Consider the following 19,051-nt stretch of genomic DNA (forward strand, 5'->3'; position numbering starts at 1 on the left):
AACACTTGGGTTGAAATATGCTCATATTTCAGTGAGACTTCATTTTCAATAGGACTCACAACGTTTAAATTAAAATTGTGGACACTCTCGAACTGCTGAGCTAGTTTTTGAGCTTTTTCACCATTTGTAAGAAGTATTTGATTTCCTTCCTTGAGAGCAGGAATTGGTTTCTGAGGTTTCTTAAGAACTTTAGAAAGTTTCCAGAAAGGTTTAGAATATGGTTTAATTTGTTCAACTTCTTTAGCGAAATTTTCATTTCGCAAAAGAGTAAATCTATGTTTAATTTCTTTTTGTAAATCCTTAACTATGTTTTTCATAGCAGGATCACGAGAACGTTGATATTGTCGTCGACGAACATTCTTCAACCGAATGAGCAGTTGAAGATTGTCATCGATGATAGGAGAATTTAATTTAGTTTGAGCTTTGGGAACTGAAAGATTTCTAGCTTCGATAATATAATGATTCAAATTATCAATTGCTGTGTCGATATCCGCAGAATTTTGTAAAATAGTTCCATGATCCACATGATTTTCAATGTGAGATCTGTAATCCAACCACGTTTTTGCAGTTTTTGATCCCTATTTCCCATTCTTCCGAAACCGGATTCAGATAAACGGAATAGCCGAAGTTGGTTCGTTTACTACCAACAAATATGACCTACAAATTGGAACAGTTTTGAACGTAGTTAAACCTATACTTACTATCTCATGCTCTATTTCGAATAAACCAATCAAACGAAATCTAACAAACGAAACGAACCTGCGTTTCTGTTACTTCTGCATATGTAAGTCAAGCTAAACAGCATGAATCAGCAGCATGAAACATGTAGTAGGATTATTATTATTATTAGTATTATTATTATTGTTATTGTTATTATTGTTATTTAATAGTAATAATAATAATAGTAATAATAATAATAATAATAATAATAATTATTATTATTATTATTAATAATAACATCACTACACAACGTGTACGAAATATAACAAAGCACGCATTATTCGTTTTGTGTCTTTTTCTTCCACCATACCACCCGTACCGATGTTGTATATATTGTCTCTCTATATGGCGATTTGAAAACTTTGACACTCATCGCCCTGCAAGTGCGGAACCGGAAGTCGGATCCGGAAGAAATTTCACAGTAGGTTTAAAGACAGTATGAACTTTAATTCAAATCAAGATTTGTGAGAATCGGTTTAAGCATCGCAGAGAAATCGAAATGATTTTAGTTCTAGGAGTTTTTCTTCTTCACTTTCGGTGCTCTCGGAACAGGAAAAGAGGGGACCAGTAGTGCCGAATTAAGTTTTCATGCCCACAAACTAATAAGCTCCGCAAACTTTAAGAATTTATCAGACAGTTTTATGGGATTTGTACCTGTTTTCAACCAGCGTTCGTGGAAAAATACTAATAAATTTTCAACTTATCACGCTTTAGTTCCGAAACCGGAAGTCAGATCCAGATAAAATCTTCCACAAATTTTTAGGATATTTTAAGACCTTTCATTTGAATCTTAGTTTGCAAGAATCGGATGAGTTGTTCCAGAGATTGAGTTTAAAGTTTTTCTCAAATTTTCACATCTTACCATATAACTCCGGAATCGGAAGTCACATTCAAATGAAATTCAATAGAAAGCTATGGGACCATAACACCTTTTATTTGAATCTTAGTTTGTGAAAATCGGTTCATCCTTTTCTCTCTCTCTCTCTCTTTTTCTCTCATATATATATATATATATATATATATATATATATATATATATATATATATATATATATATATATATATATATATATATATATATATATATATATATATATATATATATATATATATATATACTACCTTACCTTACCTAACAGCTATAGGCCTGGGGTGTCCTTTGCTGTATCAAGCATACGTCTCCACATAACTCGGTCCATGGCTGCTCTTCGCCAGCCTCTCAAGGCACGGATTCCTTCGAGATCACCCTCCACTTGATCGACCCACCTTGTTCGCTGCGCTCCTCTTCTTCTTGTACCAGTCGGATTAGATTCAAGAACCATTTTCACTGGGCTGTTGTCCGACATTCATATGACATGCCCAGCCCATCGTAGACGTCCGATTTTAGCTGTCCGTACGATAGGTGGTTCTCCTAGCAGCTGTTGCAATTCGTGATTCATACGCCGTCTCCACGTTCCGTCTTCCATCTGCACTCCGCCATAGATGGTCCTCAGTACCTTTCTTTCGAAAACACTTAGGGCGCGTTGGTCCTCTGCCAACATAGTCTTGATCTCGTGACCATAGAGAACAACCGGTCTAGTTAGCGTTTTGTAGATGGTCAATTTCGTGCGGTGGCGTACTTTTCTCGATCGAAGGGTTTTTCTGAGTCCAAAGTACGCACGATTCCCTGCCAAAATACGTCTATGAATTTCTCTGCTGGTGTCATTATCGGCGGTCACCAGTGAGCCCAAATACACGAACTCGTCAACCACCTCGATATCGTCACCCTCTATCAATATTCGTGGTGGGAGGCGTAGTGTTTCTTCTCTGGAGCCTCTTCCTGTCATGTATTTTGTTTTCCACGCATTTATGGCCAGTCCGATACGCCTAGCTTCAGCTTTCAGTCCGATGTAGGTTTCCATCATCTTCTCAAGGTTACGTGTCACAATAACAATATCGTCAGCGAAGCCAAAAAGTTGTACGGATTTTCGGAAGATCGTGCCACTCGTGTCGATCCTCGCTCTTCTAATCACACCTTCCAGGGCAATATTGAACAAGATACAAGAAAGTCCATCACCTTGACGTAGCCCTCTCCGAGATTCGAAGGGACTCGAGAGCATCCCAGATACTCGGACGTAGCACATCACTCTATCCATCGTTGCTTTGACCAATCGCGTCAGTTTATCTGGGAAACCGTATTCGTGCATTATCTGCCATAGCTGTTCTCGATCGATTGTGTCGTATGCCGCTTTGAAGTCAATGAATAGGTGATGCGTGGGTACGTTGTATTCACGACACTTCGGGAGTACTTGTCTTATCGCGAATATGTGATCCGTAGTGGCGCGGGCTCCAGTAAATTCCGCTTGGTACGGCCCTACGAATTCCTTAGCTATAGGTGATAGACGACGGCAAAGGATTTGGGAGAGTACCTTGTAGGCGGCGTTCAGCAATGTGATTGCGCGGTAATTGCAACAGTCTAGCTTATCGCCCTTTTTGTAGACGGGACATACCACTCCATCCATCCATTCCTGCAGTAGAATCTCCTCCTCCCAAATCCTAGAAATCATCCAGTGCAGCGCTCTAGCCAGTGCCTCTCCTCCATGTTTGAGCAGCTCGCCTGGCAACTGGTCATTGCCCGCGGCTTTGTTGTTCCTCAGCTTACCGATCTCCTCAATTATCTCCGACAGATCAGGGGCTGGGAATCTATCATCGGCTGAGCGTGCACCCAGATTGATCCCTGTACCGTTCTCTGTATCTTGTGCTTCGCCATTCAGATGCTCGTCATAGTACTGCTTCCACCTGTCGATCACGTCACGTTCGTTCATGAGAAGGTTACCACTGGTATCTCTGCACATTTCGGCCGGTGGCGTGTAGCCTCTACCTGAGCGGTTAACCTTTTCATAGAACTTCCGTGTGTCATTTGCGCGGTACAGCTGTTCCATCGCTTCGCGATCTTGGTCTTCCTGGTGGCGCTTTTTCCTCCGGAAAACAGTGTTCTGTCTGTTCCCTGAATGTCTGTATCGTTCCTCGTTCGCCCTCGTGCGGTGTTGCAGCATCCTCGCCTGCAGTCTTCTCTTCGACCAACTGCTGACGTTCACCGTCAAACCAGTCATTTCCTCGATTCGATAACCTCGTACCTAAAACGGTTGTAGAAGTGCTACTCACGGCGGACCATATGTTCCTCCAGCCGTCTTCAAGAGTCGCCGCGCCAAGCTGCTCTTCCGTTGGTAACACTAACTCCAGTTGTTGCTCGTATTCCTTTGCAGTACGAATGCTACGTAGCTGTTTGAGATTGAGTCCCGGCGTTCCTATGCGACGAGTATTGTGCACCGTCGATAGTTTTGAGCGCATACAAACCGCGTCAAGGTAGTGGTCAGAATCAATGTTGGCACTGCGGTAAGTGCGGACATTGATGACGTCGGAGAAGAATCGCCCGTCGATGAGAACGTGGTCGATTTGATTTTCCATATGTTGATCAGGTGATCTGGTGGCTTTGTGGATATCTTTGCGGGAGAAGAAGGTGCTTCGAACTACCATTCCTCGGGAGGCTGCAAAGTTTACGTATCGTTGACCGTTGTCGTTTGTTACCGCGTGCAGGCTCTCCAGCCCGATCACGGGCCTGTAAATTGCCTCCCGGCCTACCTGAGCATTCATGTCACCGATGACGAGTTTCACATCCCGCCGTGGACAGCTGTCGTAGGTTCGTTCCAGCTGCGCGTAGAATGCTTCCTTCTCGTCATCGGGTCTCGTGTCATGTGGGCAGTGCACATTGATGATGCTGTAATTGAAGAAACGGCCCATGATCTTCAATACGCACATTCTATCACTGATTGGCTGCCACCCAATCACGCGCTGGCGCATCTTGCCCAACACTACGAATCCCGTTCCTAGAACGTTGGTTGTGCCACAGCTCTGGTAAAAGGCAGCCGCTCGATGCCCACTTTTCCACACCTTCTGTCCCGTCCAACAAAGTTCCTGCAGTGCTACGACATCGAAGCCGCGGATTTGAAGCTCATCATGCAGCATTCGGTCGTATCCTGGGAAGCCAAGCGATTTGCAGTTCCATGTGCCAAGCTTCCAATCGTACACACTTAAAACAGATTCTTGAGCTCGGCATAATGAAATACCGAATTAAATCGGCAACACGACATTTTACTGATTGTTCAGTAATCCATATGCTCTTTTCCGAAATTCGTTAATGTATTATTGTGATATCTCGGTTGAGCGCGTTCTTTTGCCGAAGTTTGGAAAAATATTATACTGAGCTTGTCAGAAAACAACAAATATACCGAAATCAGCAAATCCGTTTGCCGAGATTTCGAACAGTGTGTTAGCTTTTACTGAAACTCGGTGAAGCACTTGTCATTTAATGTCTCTTGTCGAATGTGCAAAACACATCGTAGCCATTGCTGGTGGAGCGGAAAAATAATTTACATCGGATGAAGGTAAGTGATTCTTATATTGCTTGAGAAGATAAGTCAAATAAAAAATTCTTCTGTTCATATATACTTACAAAAATCTTCTTATTTTCAGGTAGATGCATTGAGGAGCACTGGAAATAATTTTCTTTAACCGTGATGTTTTCCTTAGAGGTTTGTTTTGCTTTTTTGTATACTGCATTAAAATGGACATCAATATTACTATATATATATATATATATATATATATATATATATATATATATATATATATATATATATATATATATATATATATATATATATATATATATATATATATATATATATATATATATATACATATATATATATATATATATATATATATATATATATATATATATATACATATATATATATATATATATATATATATATATATATATATATATATATATATATATATATATATATATATATATATATATATATATATATATATGATATGGTTGTTACCATGAGGACATCATTTGCTTCCGCAATTCAGTGATTTTTGTATAGGGAAAATTGTAAACCTACTTGTTTTATATTATGGGGAAGTGGAACTTATATATTAACCTACTAACTAATACAGAGAGCGAATCGATTCAATTGAAGATTGCATCGATTTTTGTCGGAATTTGTTTATAATATTATGTAACGTTACATCCAACGCTTCTATATTTGTGAGTCTATGTAACTCATTTGTACTAAACCAGGGAGGACGCTTTAAGATCATTTTCAGAATTTTATTCTGAATCCTTTGAAGCGTTTTCTTCCTGGTGGAACAACAACTTGACCAAATTAGTAATGCATAAAGCATGCCTGGTCCGAAAATTTGTATATAAATTATTTGTTTTTATTAGACAGAGGGTAGAATTTCTGTTTATAAGAGGATATAAACATTTCATATATTTATTACACTTTGCCTGGATTCAGGCGCGTAGCCAGAGAAAATTTTCGGGGGGGGTTTTAGAACATGGTGATAAATCAACACATGTACAATTTATATCACAATGTTTCCCATGGGTTATAATTTTTTGTTTCGGGGGGGGGGGGTTTGAACCCCTAAAACCCCCCCCTGTATACGCGCCTGCCTGGATTCCTTCAATGTCATCCTTGAAAATGAGTTTTTCTATTTTGCTTGATCAGACCATGTCAATTCCAAGCCATTCAATTTGAGAATGTGATTATTATTTTGTTTAAGAAAAGAAGCTCTTGGCTTATCAGGAAAGATAATTAATTGCGTTTTTGTTGCATTTGGTATAATTTTTCATTTTGACAGATACTCACTGAAAATGCTCAAACTTCTTTGTAGGCGACTGCAGATCACTCTTAGATTTCCTTAGACAGATCACTCTTAGATTCTCTTAGACCTGTGGCTATCGTGGTAGATTTGGAAGATCAGAAGTGAAAATATTATACAAGATTGGAGCTACGCTCGAACCCTGCGGAACACCTGGTCGTACGGGTAGCAATTCAGATTTACAGTTTGAATTTAATTTTGAATCATTTTGATCAAATAAATAGTAAACTGAATATCAGACATTTTTGCCATTAAATCTTTGAGCCAAACACTGTCGAATGTTTTTCTATGTCTAGAAGAGTAGCTCTAGTTGAGAACCCAGGAGATTTATTTGAATTTATCATGTTTGTTACTCTTACAAGTTGATGAATAGTTGAATGTTCATGACGAAATCCACACTGATCTGGTAAAAAATTTGAATTCTCATTTATATGAGACATCATTCTCAACAAGATAATTTTTTCAAAAAGTTTACTGATAGAAGAAAGTAAACTAATTGGGCGATAACTTGATGTTTCTGCTGGGTTTTTATCAGGTATGAGGATAGGAATTACTTTAGCGTTTTTCCATTTTTTGGGAAGTAAGCTAAAGAAAAACACTTGTTGAAAATTTTATTCTTTTTTCAAGGCAACATCGGTAAGATTTTTAAGAAGAATATTTAAAATTCCATCAATACCAGGAGGCTTCATGTTTTTAAGTTCCCTAATAATTGACTTAATTTCATCAAAATTCTTCTCAATAATGCCATATGGTAAAAACACTTGAGTTGAAATATGATCATATTTCAGTGAGACTTCATTTTCAATTGGACTCACAACGTTCAAATTAAAACTGTGGACACTCTCGAACTGTTGAGCAAGTGTTTTAGCTTTTTCGCCATTTGTAAGAAGTATTTGATTTCCTTCCTTGAGAGCAGGAATTGGTTTCTGAGGTTTCTTAAGAAATTTAGAAAGTTTCCAGAAAGGTTTAGAATATGGTTCAATTTGTTCAACTTCTTTGACGAAATTTTCATTTCGCAAAAGAGTAAATTTATGTTTAATTTCTTTTTGTAAATCCTTAACTATGCTTTTCATAGCAACATCATGCCTACAATTCCACTGGACAAGCTTTGCATTTAAGTCCCCTATTTAAAACCAAGCAATTTTTTCAGTTCATTTTTAATTTCATCAGTACTTTGATCATTTGATAAGCCATTCAAGACAGCCTTGAAAGGTTTGTCTGATTTTATATCATATGAATAAAATTTTCTCGGACAAATATTGGATAAGACGTTCATAATCTTCTAATCCATCAACCAAGACTCGACGTTCTCCTCTTCGTCCGATTTGAAATGAGACTTTCACTTCCGAAAGAAAAGCAGAAAGCTCAGTACGGAATGTTTTGAAGTCAGAAATCATCACCGTCACTGGTGGCATAGATTGATGTTTCTTCCCAGAACGACAAGCGTCCATTTAGGGAATTTTAGAAGAATTTTCTTCTATGTCGCTACAATCGGATTCAGGAAGACGCTCGTAAATATTGTTAGACGTCGTAGAATCAACGGAAGGAAAGTCCATCCGTTGTCTGTTATTTTTACATTCAGATTCTATAAGATCGTGATGCTTAATAGCGGATTGTGATATATTCCGTATTGAATTATTTTTAGCCTTAGGCTTGTTGCCTTTCCTGTGAGACGTAGGTATTTTTGAAATTAATGAAATTTGAAATTAAATTAACTAGGTAAATTAGTCTTCATTTAGACTCCTAGTTTAAAAAAGTCTTGATAAATACTGATTTTGTGTAGTCTTAATAAAGACTGATTAGTTCGAAGAACAGTTCTTTGAATAGCTAGCCTTAAAAAAGGCTGATTAATATTTTAGTCTTGAAAAAGACTGATTATATTAGAATATCACTCTTTGTATAGCCTGATTAATTCAGGTAGCCTGAGGTAGTTGATTGATTTAGGTCACCTTGAAAAAGACTGAAGCCTTGAATCAATGAAACTTTAGGTAGCTAGAAAAAATTTCCAGGAGTCAAGAGCTATACGCGTGCGGCGCGAACGACTGTTCAACACCGACTGATGCAGGAACCAGTTTGTTGTTCGTAAAACAATGGTCGAGGGTAGGTTCGATTCCTTTCTTAGCTCGTCAAAATGTTCCCAAAATGATTTTGGATCGGACTTTAGCCTCCTCTGCACATTGCGTAAATGGTTAGAGTAGCAACGCTTGGCTGTCTTTTTATATAATTTGTTTATTTACATGTATTTTTGTCGATGCACTAAGCCGTCATTCTTCGAATATTTCTTCAATGCAGTCCTCAAACGTATAAGCTCTGCGGTTTGCCACGGAGCCTGTTTGAAGGGCAGGCTAATTCGCTTAGGAACGAATTGATCGATTGCATACGTCATAACGTTAGAAAAGGTTTGAGTCGCAATATTAACATCATCGTTGTCGAAAAATTCAAGTTAGAAAGAAAAACAATGATACTATTGTAGTCGGCTGTTTTTGAAATTGTATCTGACGATGCAAGAATATATTGCGGGAGCTGCGATCGGTTCGAAATATTTCGTAGTTGCTACCGAATGCTTGTGCGGACAGCGTATTTTCGGTCAGCCAAGTTTCCGTTAATGCGGTGATATCAAACACTCGTCCGAACAAGCTAGTCCGTAATTCTCCAAACATGAATTTATACCACCAGCGTTCTGATAATAAATTTGAATTTGTGAAAGGTTTCGAAGAGCAGGTAGTATACGTAAGTTTGAGCTGGAAGCAGGGAGGCAGTCAATTGTTGAATTGTGCAAGTTGCTAGTATACATGCCGGCGGCGACGGGTTGGAATACCTCTTTACCGCTCTCGCACACTGGACCGGGACGGCTGACGAGCGCTGACTGCTATGGTACGACTGACTGTGACGGGGATTAGAGGCTTCCATAATACCAACTGCAGTGCGTCCCAGTATCCGGTGAATAGAAGACAGTGACAAATTTTATGAATTATATCAAATCATTTTAAATCACCAACCAAAGGTCAAACAGATTTCACGCGCGTCTTGATTGTTTATTGTATCTATTTTATTATTTTAATTATTTATTGAAATTGATAATTGATTGATCTGGGCAGCCGGGTACCGTTAATTAGTTAATCAAACAAACAAGTATTTTCCTACTATTTATTCAATATATCGATCTATGTTATCTCTGTTGCAAACATTGTAATAATATCGGATGTTTGCAATAGGTTACTTTTATCATTCAATTTGTGACCTTGAAAGCCGAGCAATAATACGGAAGAAGAAAAAATATCAAATAAAACTTTTCGCAGAAGTTCTTGTTTTTGTCGACAAATGATGATAAAATGAAACTGTTTGTTAAATGAAAACATAATTTAGTAAAATAGAGTAATCAGATGTGAAACGTTGAAAAAATGTTATAACTGAATAGAAAAAGAAACTCCTGCAATTGTCGCCTTTTACGACATGGAGGCAGGAACTCAGTGGATCTACTCATGGTCAAGTTTTTTTGCGTTGGATTCCACACGGCATCTAGGCTGGTACTGTACTTAGAAAGATAATAGGTACTACCAATCTCCTAGTAGACACCAGATGAACGAAATCGGTTATTTCATATGGAAAACTATGAATTATTAAGATATCTTAAAACATAGTTTAAAAAGGATCTACACACTAAATTATCCAGAGAATTTATAGAAGCTAAAACAAGAAAATCCACCGAAGCGTTCACAAAACTTGAGATAAACTAAAACGAAAATGCAGTCGACATTCCAAATGAAGAATCAGCAAACCAACTAGCAACAGCATTGAATTCATCAAAATCAGACTAAGCGGTAGAGCTATATTATATATTATATATAGTATATATTCAAAATTAAGAAAAAATTAACCGTGGCAATCACAATGGCGGTTTTCAACTGAGACACTGTAGCAATCGGAGTGAAAGAATATGAATTGTCCAACCAGAACCACAATTTGCATATTACGGCAAACGTACTACAATGAACAACAAACTCAAGATTTAAATCTTAAACAATACCATCAAAATCGAATCAACACCACCAATATTTTCAGAAAGATATATACAATGAACATCTGCGCATGAAATCTTGTTAAAATTTCATACAAATCTTGTTGAAGTTTATGTCCACTGCAGACATTTTCGTCACAAAAATTAACAAAGTGAATATAAACTACCCACTAGATACAAATAATAAAATAAAAATTAAAGGCATAGCAAACTTTTCAACCGTGACACTGGCAACAACCATAATAGAAATTTGACAATGAAATCGTTACCACTCCATACAATAACAATATAGAAGATAACAGTTTCCCAAACTCATTCGTGTCGTGACTATCGGATCGATCGGACGTAAATTCGGCTTTCTCCAATCGCGTGGTGAATTGTTTTATTCCGTTATCAAGGTCATTCCGTATTCTATTGTCTGCATCAGTGCGGTCGAGTGATACTTCTAATTAATCCGTTCTCAAGGCCGACTGTGAGTTTGTGTAAACCAGCACTGCGTGTGTACCGTCAGCCAGCGCCAGCGCTGGGCGCTGCGTATATATCGTTTACATTAGAAACAGTGATAAATATATACAGTGATAAAAAGAGAAACGTTTCGTTGGACAGTGTAGTGAGAGACTGAAAAAAATGCTTTTTCCTAGAAGAGGTTTTGTGCACTATATTGAACAGGAATATTCACCGGTTGCCTAGGACCGGGCCTTGTCGGCCGTTTACCCTTTGAGAGCTAATGCTAAGTATTTTTTTTCTTTTTCCCTGTTGTTCAGTACCACTAAAATTTTTATTGCCCCCAATATTTACCCGCACGGACACATTTCCGTGCCATGACAAAAGGCACAGAATTGCCTGACCTTCCTCCCCTAGACGATCAAATGGATGCTTCTGATGGCAATAAATGTCGCATTAGAAGCTTGCGAGTTTACATCCGGACCAAAGCCAATGGTAAAAAATTGAACCTCCTTAGACTATCAAAGGACCTTTGCCTGACTCTGCCAAAAGGCGCTTATTGCAATTTATTCTTGAGGATAATATTGTCCCACATGACTGGAGACAAGTAAGAGTTATTGCTATCCAAAACCAGGGAAACCAGCCTCCAATCACAATTCGTCTCGGCCGATTTGGTTTCCGCAGGGGCAAAGGAACGAACGATTGTCTTGCGTTGCTCTCAACCGAAATTCAAATGGCATTTGCCCGTAAAGAACAAATGGCGTCAGTTTTCCTAGACATCAGAGGGGCTTTTGATTCAGTTTCTATAAATATCCTATCTGAGAAGTTGCATCAGCATGGTCTTTCACCAATTTTGAATAACTTTTTGTATAATCTGTTGTCCGAGAAATACATGTACTTCGCACATGATGATTTGTCGACAATACGATTCAGTTACATGGGTCTTCCTCAGGGCTCATGCTTAAGCACACTTTTATACAACTTTTACGTAAACAACATTGATGAATGTATCAACACATCTTGCACGATAAGACAACGTGCCGACGACAGCGTTGTGTCTATTATAGGACCCAAAGCTGCCGATCTCCAAGGACCACTACAAGATATTCTCGACAACTTGTCGACATGGGCTCTTCAAATGGGTATCGAGTTCTCCACGGAGAAAACTGAGCTGGTTGTATTTTCAGAGAAGCGAGAACCATCACAATTACAGCTTCAACTAGGGATTGAAATCATAGCTCAGGTCTTCACATTTAAATATCTCGGGGTCTGGTTCGACTCCAAAGGCACCTGGGGATATCACATTACGTATCTGAAACAAAAATGCCAGCAGAAAATCACCCAGGAGACCTGATCAGGCTGTACCAAACAACGATATTGTCCGTAATGGAATATGGATGCTTTCATTAAACTGGAAAGAATTCAGTATCGTTGTTTGCGTATTGTCTTAGGTTGCATGCAGTCGACTCATACGATGAGTCTCGAATTGCTCGCGGGCGTCTTCCCGTTGAAAAATCGATTCTGGGATCTCTCATATCGATTGCTAATCCGATGCGACATCTTGAATCCGATGGTGATTGAAAACTTCGAAAGGCTTGTCGAGCTCTATTCTCAGACCCGTTTTATGTCCTTGTATTTTGATTACATGTCTCAGAATATTAATCCTTCTTCGTTTGTTTCCTACCGTGCTCATTTCTTGGACACTTCTGATTCTACTGTGTTTTTCGACACATCCATGAGAGAAGACATTCGTGGAATTCCGGATCACGTACGTCCTCGAGTGGCCCCTAATATCTTTCATAATAAATTTAGAACAGTCAGCTGTGAAAAGGTGTTTTACACTGACGGATCAAACATCAACGAGTCCACAGGCTTCGGCATCTTCAATCAGAATATCACCGCTTCGTACAAAATCAGTGATCCGGCTTCAGTTAACGTCGCAGAATTAGCTGCCATTCAGTACACCCTTGAGATCATTGAAACCTTGCCCAAAGACCATTACTTCATTGTCACGGACAGTCTAAGCTCAATAGAAGCTCTTCGCGCAATGAAGCCAGGAAAGTATCCCCCTTATTTTCTGGGGAAAATACGGGAACATTTGAGAACTTTATCTGAACGGTCTTATTTAATATCGTTAGTCTGGGTCCCTTCACATTGTTCCATTCCGCGCAATGAAAAGGCAGACTCATTGGCTACTGTGGGCGCATTGGAAGGTGATATTTATGAAAGACCAATCTGCTTCAATGAATTTTTCAGTATCTCTCGTCAGAAAACTCTCGAAAGTTGGCAAACTTCATGGACGAATGACGAACTGGGACGATGGCTACACTCCATTATCCCTAAGGTATCCACGAAACCTTGAACGTGAGTCGCGATCTCATTCGTGTTATGTCGCGGCTCATGTCAAATCTCTACACTTTCAACGCACATCTCCGGCGTGTTGGGTTCGCGGAGAGCGGTCTCTGCACCTGTGGCGACGGTTATCAGGACATCGAGCATATCGTGTGGTCGTGCGTAGAGTATCGTGACGCCAGGTCGAAGTTACTGGAATCCCTCAGGGCCCGGGATAAACCGCCTGAGGTTCCGGTTCGGGATGTGTTGGCGAGTCGGAATAGTTTATATATGCTTTTCATATACCAGTAGTACCTTAAACACATTGATATACAAATGTAATGTGTTATTCCTCGCTCAGAAAGTATAAACTTCACCTACAGGATCGACACTAACATTCGCCCGATTCTCTCGATCCCCGTCCCTGTCCACCATCTTCATTGGAACTAACAAGATTTTTTTTTGGCACTAACTTTTTCATTCCCCCTTCCCTGTCTTTTCACCATCTTGATGGCAACTAATTAGATCTCTATCGTTTTCAGACATTTTGTTCCCACATCCCCTTTTTACCCCGTTTCCACAATATTTACTTTTTTTCAGTCTCTTCCGCAACATCATCATCATCGTTCACGGAATACCGCTCCAGTCGAAAACCAGCATGCGGGCCACCCGCCGGGCCTTCGTAGCCTGGGGGTGTTTCTCGCGGACCCACACGGACCGAAGGATGCGGCCAACATGGGTAGTCGCCTGCTGAAAGCTGAATATTCGAGAATACGCTACCCCGATACTACATTACATAATAATACTATTCTAGTTTTAAGTTAGTCGTAATTAAGATTAGAAAATACCTTAAGCAATGTGCCTAAAAATTCTATTATAATATTGAATAAAAAAAACCTGTTTTAATCCACCTAGTGGTGTAATGATGCGTTTCTCATGTACATATAATATTGAGGTATTCTATTCAAAATGTTTCTCTTCGATTTTTGAAAGAAACCAAAAGATTGTTTATGCATAACATACAGAATAAAGCAGTGCTTTGATTGCGTAAGTCATCCTAAAGAAAACGAAATGGGTTCACTATTATATGCACTTCCGGCACCGGAACCCGAGAACCGGTATAATCAAAGTCGGTTCGTACGGCCACCAACTTACATGACATACAAACTCTTCTCAAAAAGTGAGTGAGATCCATTTTTGTATTATGACCAATATTTCCGGTATTTCCGGAATCGGATACCGTGAACCAGAATAGCCGGAATCGGTTTGTTTAGTTGCCTACTGATAATGACTATCGATTTGTGTAGATTTGAGACCAGTTTAGAAATTTTTTTACGTTTTTTGTTTCGCCGGTTTAAGTGACGGTGTACAATATGGAACACACTTTACCCTATAATTCCGGAACCGGAAGTCGGATCCGGATGAAATTCAGGAATTCCGTATGGGACCACGAGACCTTTCATTCGAATCTAAGCTTTTGGAAATCGGTCAAACCATCGCTGAGAAAAATGAGTGAGATCTATTTTGGTATATATGATCACCATTTCCGGTATTTCCGGAACCAAATACCGGGAACCAGGATAGCCGGAATCGGTTTGTTTAGTTGCCTACTGATAATGACTATCGATTTTTGTAGTTTTGAGACCAGTTTAGAAAATTTTTTACGTGTTTTGTTTCGCCGGTTTAAGTGACGGTGTACAATATTGAACACACTTTACCCTATAATTCCGGAACCGGAAGTCGGATCCGAATGAAATTCTGGAATTCTGGATGGGACCACGAGACCTTTCATTTGAATCTAAGTTTGTGGAAATCGGTCAAACTATCGCTGAGAAAAGTGAGTGAGATCTATTTTGGTATATATGACCACTATTTCCGGTACTTCCGGAACCGGATACCGGGAACCAGGATAGCCGTAATCGGTTTGTTTAGTTGCCTACTGATAATGACTATCGATTTGTGTAGTTTTGAGACCAGTTTAGAGAAAATTTTTTACGTGTTTTGTATCGCCGGTTTAAGTGACGGTGTACAATATTGAACACACTTTACCCTATAATTCCGGAACCGGAAATCGGATCCGAATGAAATTCAGGAATTCCGTATGGGACCACGAGACCTTTCATTTGAATCTAAGTTTGTCAAAATCGGTTCAGCCATCTCCGAGAAATCCTAGTGAGATTATTTGACACATACACACACATACATACATACACACACACACACAGACATTGCTCAGCTCGATGAACTGAGTCGAATGGTATATGACACTTGGCCCTCCGGGCCAATTTTCACTAGTCGACTTTTCAAGTGATTCGATTTTTGTAGTATTGAGACCAGTTTAGAAAATTTTTTACGTTTTTTGTTTCGCCGGTTTAAGTGACGGTGTACAATATTGAACCTTTCATTTGAATCTAAGTTTGTGGAAATCGGTCAAACCATCGCTGAGAAAAGTGAGTGAGATCTATTTTGGTATATATGACCACTATTTCCGGTACTTCCGGAACCGGATACCGGGAACCAGGATAGCCGGAATCGGTTTGTTTAGTTGCCTACTGATAATGACTATCGATTTGTGTAGTTTTGAGACCAGTTTAGAGAAAATTTTTTACGTGTTTTGTTTCGCCGGTTTAAGTGACGGTGTACAATATTGAACACACTTTACCCTATAATTCCGGAACCGGAAATCGGACCCGAATGAAATTCAGGAATTCCGTATGGGACCACGAGACATTTCATTTTAATCTAAGTTTGTCAAAATCGGTTCAGCCATCTCCGAGAAATCCTAGTGAGATTATTTGACACATACACACACACAGACTTTGCTCAGCTCGATGAACTGAGTCGAATGGTTCATCCAATGGTTCCACGAGACCTTTCATTTGAATCTAAGTTTGTCAAAATCGGTTCAGCCATCTCCGAGAAATCCTAGTGAGATTATTTGACACATACACACACACACATACATACATACACACACCCACACACACACACACACACACACACAGACATTGTTCTGCTCGATGAACTGAGTCGAATGGTATATGATACTTGGCCCTCCGGGCCAATTTTCACTAGTCGATTTTTCAAGTGATTCGATTTTTGTAGTTTTGAGACCAGTTTAGAAAATTTTTTACGTTTTTTGTTTCGCCGGTTTAAGTGACGGTGTACAATATTGAACCTTTCATTTGAATCTAAGTTTGTGGAAATCGGTCAAACCATCGCTGAGAAAAGTGAGTGAGATCTATTTTGGTATATATGACCACTATTTCCGGTACTTCCGGAACCGGATACCGGGAACCAGGATAGCCGGAATCGGTTTGTTTAGTTGCCTACTGATAATGACTATCGATTTGTGTAGTTTTGAGACCAGTTTAGAGAAAAATTTTTACGTGTTTTGTTTCGCCGGTTTAAGTGACGGTGTACAATATTGAACACACTTTACCCTATAATTCCGGAACCGGAAATCGGATCCGAATGAAATTCAGGAATTCCGTATGGGACCACGAGACATTTCATTTTAATCTAAGTTTGTCAAAATCGGTTCAGCCATCTCCGAGAAATCCTAGTGAGATTATTTGACACATACACACACAGACATTGCTCAGCTCGATGAACTGAGTCGAATGGTATATGACACTTGGCCCTCCGGGCCAATTTTCACTAGTCGGTTTTTCAAGTGATTGCATAACCTTTCTGTATGAGAAAGGCATAAAAATTCCAAACTGATGGCATATTAGGTATAGATTTTCTCCGTTTTTATAAATCCATCATTGATTACGAATGTTACATGCTGAATTTCAAAATTTATAACAACAATGTCTCATTACTAATTGAAGACACAACTGAACGAAAATTGTATCTTTCCAGTAAGGTTAGAGAATTTCACAACCTCAAAATTTACAATCCCTGGTGTATTTTGTGGAAGTACTATCATATCACTAGGAGACACTTTTATGAAAATTTCAAACACCACGCACACAAGAGTCAATATACCAACCAATAACCTTAACCCATAACAAGCCACGCACAAGTGAAATTCAAAACAGAATAGAATGGCCGGATGTTATAATTGCTCATAAGTTTTTCAAAATCATTTGCTGCATAGGATGGATGCATCACTTACTGCCAATAAACTTCACAGCCAGGATATAGAACCGACCGACAAAATACCGGGTAGGCCATTTAAAATGGAAGCATCGGGTAACCCAACAACTTTTGACATAATTTTCAGATCGACAAATGACATACCGTGTTGGAAGAGTCATTTCATGACAATTTACCATGAAACGAGACACACCACGTGTTGAAATCGTTCAGCTTTAAATCCGAAATGTGCTTCGTTGTGAAATCCACAACGAAACACATTTCACGTAAAATTGATGTATTAATATGCAAAATTATCGATTCTATGCAACTAAAAACCCTTAAATAATTTCCCAGACGATGATGGACCAACGAAAACTGTTAACGGCAATCGTCATCGAGCCATCAAATGATCTTGTGTTACCCAATGTTCGTGAAAATGGTTTGAATGGCTACTGGTTTCAACAGGACGGTGCAACATGCTATACAGCTCGAATAACAATAGATTTGTTACGACCATGGTTTCCCGGACGATTCATATCGAAAACAGCGATTTTGACTGGCCCTCGAGATCGGATGAATTGACGCTATCAGACTTTTTTGGGCTATTTCTTTTATATTTAAAAGAAAATTTTATTCAGGCCTATTTGCATACAAACTCGTTGTCACCCTTTTATAGTGGGAGAGCAGATTCCATTTCCATCCGAGGATTAAGAGATATTTTGTTCGGGGCTCGTTTCGTCATACATTGCGCATCAGTAGTATTGTTATTGGTTGTCGTTTTCCTTGTTATTCGCCGTCTTAGGCTGTGCTTTGCGGCAAACGTTTGCCATTTCGGATACCGAGAAAAAGTCCGCCATACTTCCCTTTCGATGGAAAGAACTTCACCGTAATGCATATTACGACATATTTATCCTAACGATCTGATCGCTGGCCTGCGGGGAAAGGTTATGTATGTGTACTTCTATGGCATTGTACACCATGTACACCAGGATTTTGTATTTAATATTCTCACACTCAACGATGTGCACCAACAATGAACTGAAGCGAACGCAATTGAATCTCTTTGACGTTTAAGCATAATGTACACAAAGTTCGACGTCATGTTGAATTAAATCTCAGTTTCATTATAAGCGTCTAGATGCATTCGTACTTTAAGTAAAATTTTAATTTCGGTTGTTGATGGTCTAACTTTGTAGCGCTTGAAATCAATACAAATACATTGGCCAAAAGGATGAAAAACGCCGAAAAAAGGGAACATTTTGTACTCGATAACATTTTCAAAAAATAGTTGTAACATATCTCCTTGAAGCAAAATAAATTATAATCCAAATGTAAATTAATAAAAATGTTTTTTTTTAATATATTTTGTTCAGAAACCTAATCATAAAACAAATCATTCACATAAACTACACTAAGGAGTGTATCGAAAATAAGCTATCCACATACATTTTTATGCTCAGATCAAAGCATGCTGTGCGTTTGGCTGTTAGCTTACGTTTGTGTACTTGTTTGTGCGATTGAAATTCTGCGTTTTCAAAATGTTGCGTTCTTTTTCAGAAGTGAAAATTAAAGTTCTGGACACATGGCTAAGTGAGAAGGGTATTACTATTCGAAAATTAGCGAAGCGGTTTGGAATTCATCACGCCAGTGTTAAAACCATCATTAAATAAGTTTGGGGAACACTATTCTTTTGATGAACTACCAGAAAGAGGCAGAAACTCCCGTTCT

The 19,051-nt window shown here is 38.9% G+C and overlaps 1 protein-coding gene across 10 annotated transcripts in view; it reads right to left on the bottom strand.

Annotated features, from left to right (window-relative positions):
* LOC131427551 (neuronal acetylcholine receptor subunit alpha-7) overlaps positions 1-19,051 on the bottom strand; it is a 1,487,406-nt gene that overhangs the window by 771,304 nt on the left and 697,051 nt on the right. Inside the window, exon 1 of one of the 10 annotated variants that reach the window (XM_058590851.1) lies at positions 5,213-5,257. The exons of the other annotated variants lie outside the window; for them this stretch is intronic. Within the exon in view, the coding sequence (XP_058446834.1) occupies positions 5,213-5,242 (30 nt within the window). The 5' untranslated portion in view covers positions 5,243-5,257. Of the gene's footprint in view, positions 1-5,212; positions 5,258-19,051 lie in introns of those variants that run through there. 10 annotated transcript variants of the gene reach the window in all.

This window comes from Malaya genurostris, chromosome 2, assembly GCF_030247185.1.
Source record: "Malaya genurostris strain Urasoe2022 chromosome 2, Malgen_1.1, whole genome shotgun sequence".
NCBI lineage: Eukaryota > Metazoa > Arthropoda > Insecta > Diptera > Culicidae > Malaya > Malaya genurostris.